Below are 7,945 nucleotides of genomic sequence, written 5' to 3' on the forward strand. Positions count from 1 at the left end.
GCTCCCCTTGCGATCCGGCCACCCACATCACAGCTTATGGGCCAGCAGGGGTTGAGAGCACAGGAAGGTGCCGGTTTCGTGTCACCCGCATCCTCAGCGACCTCCGGAGGGAAACAATGGGCAGCGCCCGGGCACAACGAGGGAGCCCCTCGCACAGAACCGCCAGACCGGGAACCGGCCGGGCTCCCCGCCCTGGCCTCCGCGGCCGGGAGGGTCCCCCCGGGCCGGGGCGGAGGCTGCGGGTTAAGGGCGGCCGCCCCTCCCTCCCTGTCCCCCCGGCCCCGCACCGCCACAACCCGCACCTCCGCCCCGCCTGACATTCGGGCTTGTGCGCGCCCCGGGGCAAGGCAGGGCAGGGCGGTATCCCCGGCCAGAGGAGCAACAGGCACCCGCTGCGACCCCACGGCCGGCCGGCAGCACCGGGAAAGGGCGCCCCGTGGGGCTCCATCCGCCTGGGGAGGGCTGGGGAACTGGGTGGGGCGGAACCATATCCCCCAACCTCCGGGCTCCCCCGGGAAGCTGCTACCTACCTCCTGATACGGAGGCCGCCTACACGGCGATGGCAGAGAAGATGACCAAAAGAGGAGGAGAAAAAATAAGGCAGGGCAGCTACAAGCGGCCACAGCACATAGGGAGGCGCCGAGGGCCCTCGCTCGGGCGACCCTGGCAGCGGGATCCGCAGGTGCCCTGCGCAGCCTGTCTGGAGAGACCGCCCGTTCCAGGGCACGACAGGCCCGGCCGGAGCAAGGTCTGCCCGGGATCTCTGCACGGACACGCTCCATCATACGCTCCATGCCCCTTGGCGGATGGAGCTGGGCCGCACACTGGGGCGGGACGGAGGCCACGGCCCCCGCGGGAGGGGAGGGCAGCGGGCACAGGTAATTCCCCCCCCCGAGGGCCCCGGGAGAAGGGGCGGCAGCGCCATCTGCGCGGCAGCGCCGGCCAACCGAGCGGCGGGGCCCGGGCGGCACCTGGGCAGCCGCCGGGTTACATCACCGCCCCTTCTCCTCCGTCCGTCCCCAGGGGCGCGGCGGCCGCGGCCACATGGCAGCGGCAGCACCCGCGCTGCCCGACTCGGGGGCGGGGAGGAGGCTGAGGAGGGCGGCTGCCGGCAGGGAGGAAGGTGCACGCACCGGGCCGCTCCCAGCCGACGGTGGGAGGGGTGGCGGCCGGGCTGCGCGTCTGGGCCAGGGGGGAGCGCGGCGCGCGTTACCTGCCCGGGTGGCTCCCCAGCTCCCTGTCGCTCAGCGCCGCCGTGTAAATCCGCCGGTATCTGTCGGCCAAGGCCTTCCCCGAGAGCAGTAGCTGGTAGCGGCTCCTGCAGCCCAGCGGCGGCGCGGGCAGGGCTCCCAGCCCGCCGGCCGAGCCCTCCTCGGGCCCCATGGGCCCCATGGCCAGAGCGGCGCCGCCGGAGGAGGAGAAGCCGCGCTCGGCCCCGGCGCAGGCGGCGGCGGCTCCCGCAGAGGCGGCGGCGGCTGCGGCGCTGCTCATCCCCCTCCCCGCCCGCCCCCTGCTTGCGGCGGCGCCGCCTCCTGGCGCGGCGCGGACACAGGCGGCTCCCGCCGCCTTCACCGTCGGGGCACAGCCATGGGGAGGCCGCAGGAGCCGCCGAAGGAGCCGCCCTCCGGGCTGCGCATCCACTCGCGCCGCGGGAACACCCCGCTCTTCCCCTCCTACAGCGACGGCTCCAGGCCCCGGCTGCCCGCCGCTCGCCTTCCGCCACGGGCGGACCGCCCGCCGCCGCCGAGCCCCCTGGCAGGACCGTGCGCCGCCGGGACCGGGGAAGGGGGGGGGGGGGGGGGCGGGCCGCTCGCTTCCCCCTTCCCGCTACGGGGTGTGTGTGGAAGGCGGGGGGCGGAGACCCGCAGCGCCGCTTCCCCTCCGGAGTTTGTGCTCAGCGCTGCCGCCGCCCTCTCCCCGCACGGCCGCCCCGGCACCGCCTCCCACCCGCGGGCAGCAACGCCGACGGCGCATGCGCCGCCCCGCCCGCGCTGCCTCCGGGAAAGCCGGGATAGCCGGGTGGGAGCGTCGTCTACCCTGGGCCGGGGCCGCTGGGTTGGTCCCGGGGCCCGCGGGGACCCCCGGTGTCACGGCCGCGCGGGGTCGGGCTGCAGGGCCCTGCAGGGGCCTGTTGCGAGTGCGTGTCACAGAATCCATTGGATTGGAAAAGATCATCGAGTCCAACCTATGATCGAAGACCATCATGTAAACTAGACCACGGCACTCAGTGTCACGTCCAGTCTCTCCCTGCGCGTGTGCATGTACGGTGACTCCATCGCCTCCCTGAGCGGTCCATTCCAATATCTAACCACTCCTTCTGTGAAGAATTTCTTCCTAACATCGAACCTAAACATCTTCCTAACATCCAGCCCTGGCACAACTTAACACTGTCGTCTTGTCCTGTCGCTAGTTGCCTGGGAGAAGAGGCCGACCCCCAGATAACTACAACCTTCTTTCTGGGAGTTGGAGGGAGTGTCTGTGCATTATATTTTATTGGGGTGTCCGGCTGTGTTGGGACGGTGTTAGCAAGGACAGCCTTTGCAGCCGCATTCCATCACCCTGAGTCTCCACATTGGAGCATCAGCGGCGTGGCTTGGGTGCGAGAAGCCTGGTGTGACCAACTGCAGCAGCTGAGCCCTTATGCACCAGTGCCCCACACCTTATGTCTGTGCTATGTAATGCTACCTAGGCAGGATGTGTTTCAGGAGCAATATCCCCTCTTACTTTAAGCAGAGTTCACTAAATTGAGCGACATTTTCCTTAAGTTGCCTTCACTGTCTCCAGGACAACTTACCCGCTTTTAGAGCATAAGGAAGGCATGGCAGTAGGCACTTTCTTCTCTTCAGGTTTCTGACATTATTGCTTTTTATCTGTTGGAATTGTAGCCCTGCAATTTTGCCACACTTTCTAGTGCTTTACACAGCTGAAAACTTCAAGTGTCCAGGCCAGAATACACATAATAAATAATAATAAAAAATAATTTAAAAAGTCTTCATGCCAAATGTGACTTGGATTGCAGACTGCAGAAAACTGTCATCCAAAGGATGAGCATGCTGTCATATTTCTTCTTTTTAATTCTACCCTCCAAAAAAGGGCCTAAATAAAAGCTGGAATTCCCCTAATTATAGATAAATATTTTTTCAAACAATTTCTGCACAACCATAGAATCACAGAATATAATCACAGAATACCTGAGATGGGTGGGACCCACCAGGATCATCAGATCTCCTGGCCTGCACAGGACAACCATGACAACAGAATCACACCATATACCTGAAAGCAAATAACAGCAAATATAAGAGAACTGTTCAACTGTCATCTTTCTTAAGCTTGTGTATCACCCACTGACGCTTAATCTTTCAAGCTGAATTTCAAATACTTCTTTTACAGAAAACTAAGAATTTTAAAACCAGTGAATTCTTATGGGTTTTCAAAAAGGTAGCTGTCCAGGTAGCAGAAAGACAGCCAGAGTAGTGCCACTACTGAAGAAAAAGCTACTTTCTGATGCAGTTAGAGGCACTAGAGACCATCCAAGAAATATTTAAAGCACGAACTACATAAAAAGCTTTCAGTTATAATTCCTATACTCTAGTGGGTGGGGAAAAAAAAGAAAAGAAAAAGAAAATAGTAATACAGCAGTGATCAAAAGGAGCCATGAGAAAACAAGTGCCATGCTTATGGTGTTAACCACCACCAAATTGCATTCCCTCTGAGAATCAGAGTAATAAGTCTTTGTATCTCGTCTTCTAGGAATTACCTAAAATCATACCTACAGGCAAGAACTAGGAAAAAAACCAAATAAATAAATAAATAAACAAACACAAAACCCATGAAAAAAGCAAAACCGGAAACCCCCCCATTTTAGCACACCTTTGAGTTTTGTTGAAAGCTGTTACTTTATATCCAAATAGTAATTTTTCCTTCACCAAACACACACTGTTTGAGAAAAATACTATCTTCTGGTGTAACATTGTCTGTCTCATCTCAAAATTATTCTTCTGCACTAATGCTGCTATACCACCCTACTGCATGTGCCATGAAAGCTAGGTGCTGGCAAACTTTTATGAAAGTGATGCAATTTATTGCAATTCTTGCGTATTACTACAAACTCTAGAATTTGTCTGGGCTTGTGTTTTACCAAGCCACACACAGTGTGCTGAGCATAGTTCTTTGCAAACTACAACTGCTACTCCACATCTTTTTTTATCTCAAGTGTTTTTGCTTTTGGGTGAAACTTGCAAAGTGCCCACAGTCAGAGTCCACCTTCCATAAGCTTCAGTCTGTGATGAGCAATAGAGTTTGACAATGTAACTAAGATTTGCCAAGCCAGAATAACGCTGTACCTTCTTGTAGTCCACTTCCGAGCTCTTTTTCTCTTCATTCAAAATACAAAGTGGTGTCCAACTTGTGAGGCTGTTAATGGTACCAAGTGGGAGCTGGATGTTCCATCCTCATTCCCAGCCATGTTTCCTTTTCTTGCTTGGTCCTCCAAAGAAGCCACCTCTTCTTTTTCCTCTATTTATGTATGTATGTATTTATTTATTTAATAGGACCGTGGTACTCATATTTCATATTCTGATTCTGATCCTGAGCAACAATACCAGTGTTGTGTCATGTAAGAACATTCAGGAGTACATATTTCGTTTGGACCAACCTTATGGTAGATTTGATATTGACTATACTCCTGTGGGTAACATAAAATTATTACCAGTTCAAATCTATTTCTTTGCTTGCTGGTTGTTGGTGTTTTCTGTTTGTTTGGGTTTTATGTTTGGGTTTTGTTTGTTTGTTTGTTGGTTGGTTGGTTTGGCTTGGGTTGGGCTGGGTTTTTTAAATGGTAGTATAGTTTTGGAGACTGCACCAGATTAGCCCTTTGCTTTCCATAGCTGCAGAGGTCTAGCGGTACACATTTGAAAGATGGATTTATTATACCACCAAAACAAACTCAGTCAACTGAGCAAAGCTACTTTGTGCTTTGAAAGCAGAATATGTCTTATTTCTGACAATACTCAGCTCCTTTCCTGTTGGCAAGCATCTTCCTGCTGATACAGAATGAAGTGCTTTGTCCATCAGCCTCTCCCTTTTACTTTGAGGTGAGGCTGTCAGCAGTTGTATTCATTCACTTGGCACCTTTGTAAATAAGTTTTAGCAGAACTTGTTCACTGTCACAACTCCCATGGATCAGCATTGTACAAATGTGAGTTTCAACACAGCAGAACAATTGCCACCGGGTAATTCCCATATCCTACATGACAGAATGTAAAGTAGAAGGTTCCATGATTTCATAACCTAACCATTATACTTTTCAGGTCTTGCTTTTCTAAGCTTCCAAAATGTTATACAAAACAACATAATAATTCTTCACAAGCAAACAGGGAATATGGAATATGATAGCTTCAAAATACGTAAGCTAAACAGTTTACATGTCAAATTGAAGCCAGGGTGTTATGAACCATAGAATTCAATACTTCTGCAGTAAAACTTGCAATTTACTGCAATTGGTGATGCTAGAGTTCTTTGTTTGCCTGAAGCAACTAGCTCTTACCATCACATTTTCTCCACAATAGCACTTAAACCAGTAATAATGGCAAAAAAAAATCTTTTGGTCATTAAGCTTGTATCACTGACAAGACATGTTGTGAGGCAGGTCATATGTTTAATTAAAAGGACCATTTTTCAACACATAGTTCCAGCAAACCTGAAGTCCATTCTGGCATTTTTACTCTGTAGTGTAAATATATTTTCTTTAAGTTGTCAGCATTTGTTTTTGAGACTCGATTATTTTGGGGGACATACGCACAGAAACACCAAACCCACAAAACTTTACAGCACAATTCTTGTCCTGTGTTTTTCTATTATAAAGAGTTCTTTAATGATAGAAGGCACAGGACAGGCACTATACTGCATCCATATTAGGGACAAGGTCTTCTTTTCCATGCTACTATGAAGATTCTTGTTCCTCCCTATCCAATTGTTTTCCAGGTCAAATAGTGGCACTAAATTCTGCTTACCCAGGTTTAGTTATGATATACAACATAAATGAAGGAAATAAAAGCTCATATATTTAAAAAATAGAAATAATTTTAAAAATGCAACTCTCCAAATTAATTTGCCTTTTTTTTTTTCAAGTCAAGTTTTCCTGTTCTAAATCGTGGAGACATGCTAAAGGAAAACAAACAAACAAGGAAAGCCCACTTCATTTTTAATCCCAAAAAAATCTGTCACAAATACCAAAGAGTTTGCTAATCAAAAGGGCCCTCTATGCACCCCTTCACACACTTTTGGCTTTATACTATTTATTCTGCTAATGCTTAGACTTTATTTCTACTTTAGCCAAACTCTGTTGTCTTCTCGTTTAAATGCTTTTTTAAAAATTCATTTAGTACACACCAAAAAAAAGTTGTGTGAAGTAAAAGCTTGCAGCTTAATGCTGAACCATATATATATAAGCTCTTCAGTTAAGATAATTACTTCTTTTAGGTGGGGAGATCAACAAAGAAAACCCAACAACTTACTTCTGCCATAGTAATATGACTGGCATTAGACTAAATAAAAATAGGTACACATGGAAATAAAGATGGTATTTACAAGTAACTTTTTCCTTTCAAAATTGCAGCAATTATTATTTAAAGTATTCCACAAGATTTCCTCACACTAAGAAATTCAGACTTTATATATGTATATATCTAATTGTCTAAACCAGCTATGCATTACATGAAGACAAACAGTTGAAGAAATATTACCAGGGCATAATTTTAAATCACCCTGAAGAGCAAGAAAATTTGTGCAGAACATTTTAACCAGCAGCGCTGAAGTGTGGGAATGAAGCAGGAAAATCTCAAGGAATAATTAAAAAAAAAAAGTAGAAATCCACAAAAAAGACAAACAATGTTTTATATTATTGCTTTGAAAATAGTATATAGTTTAAAGGGAAGATCCAGGGTGTCTTGATATTCAAATCTACGTATATCAGAATGCTTTGAAACTGGACCTTGGGCTGAAACTGGACTGAAATGTGGAAACTTCAAGTCCTTTCCAGTATAACATATGGAATAACAGATGAAGAAACACAGGATGAAGAAACAAAGACTAGGATGTAAACCCAGTTAAAAGTCCTACCATAGAAACACAGGACTGCAGAAATCCACTTGGGTCCTCAAGACCAGTCTTCTACCAAAAATGCAATGTACATGAGAAACTATAAATCCTGCATCCTTTCCAAGAACAACTGAACTCTATTAGAAACTAAATCGGCTTGTCACAGAAAAAAAATCCCCAGCGGTTAAAACATTTTAATCTGCAAGCAGTAATCTTGAGTATCCCAAAAACAAAAATAGGATGAGATTATATTTCCATTTTTTCCCATTTTCCTATTTCCACACAGGACTGAAATCACTTTATTGAGACTTCTCAAGTGGATAAAACAGGTCAAATTTAAATTCAAATTCCAGAGTCAGAGCCAAATGCCAGGGAAATATTTAGAACAATCACGTTGTCGGTGAAATCTTTGGAAGTCTAGCTAGGAAACTAAACGGATGGTGCTGTGATCACAGGGAAACAAAAGCAGTCTAGGGTGCAACTGATTAAAACCTCACATAGTTATCCATGGACATATTTTTAGTAACTGTTTTCTTGAGAGACTGTAAATTAAATTAAGCCCTTTCAGACTTTGTGTTGTTTATAAAATGCAGAGTCCCAGGATTCAGTAAAATCAATAGCTCAACAAACTTTCTCAGCTGTAAGTTCAAACATCCAGAAACTTTCTCCACATGAATCTTCACACTGCATTTACTGAACACTGAGGTGTGTGTATATACCTGTTGCTGCACTAGCCACATTATTCCCTGTGGGATTTTTTTTCCTGTAATCTTATAATTGCTAAGGACTACTATATTAGTCATCTAACAGGTGATTTTCTTATGAATATGTACCAAACAGAACCTTC

General features: G+C 48.0%; 1 protein-coding gene across 12 annotated transcripts in view; it reads right to left on the minus strand.

Annotated features, from left to right (window-relative positions):
* The window catches only part of MYCBP2 (MYC binding protein 2, E3 ubiquitin protein ligase), a 180,995-nt gene extending 179,069 nt beyond the window's left edge, over nucleotides 1-1,926 (minus strand). For 6 of the 12 annotated variants that reach the window (XM_027674581.1, XM_027674588.1, XM_027674587.1 and 3 more), the window contains exon 1: nucleotides 1,214-1,740. In XM_027674581.1, coding sequence (XP_027530382.1) covers nucleotides 1,214-1,491 — 278 coding nt within the window. In that variant the 5' untranslated portion in view covers nucleotides 1,492-1,740. Of the gene's footprint in view, nucleotides 1-1,213 lie in introns of all 12 variants that reach the window. The other 6 variants (XM_027674585.1, XM_027674579.1, XM_027674582.1 and 3 more) reach the window with 3 other exon arrangements.
* Nucleotides 1,927-7,945: the final 6,019 nt, after the last annotated feature.

The sequence above is a fragment of the Neopelma chrysocephalum genome, unplaced genomic scaffold, assembly GCF_003984885.1.
Source record: "Neopelma chrysocephalum unplaced genomic scaffold, ASM398488v2 Primary Assembly neopelma1_25, whole genome shotgun sequence".
Classification (NCBI taxonomy): domain Eukaryota; kingdom Metazoa; phylum Chordata; class Aves; order Passeriformes; family Pipridae; genus Neopelma; species Neopelma chrysocephalum.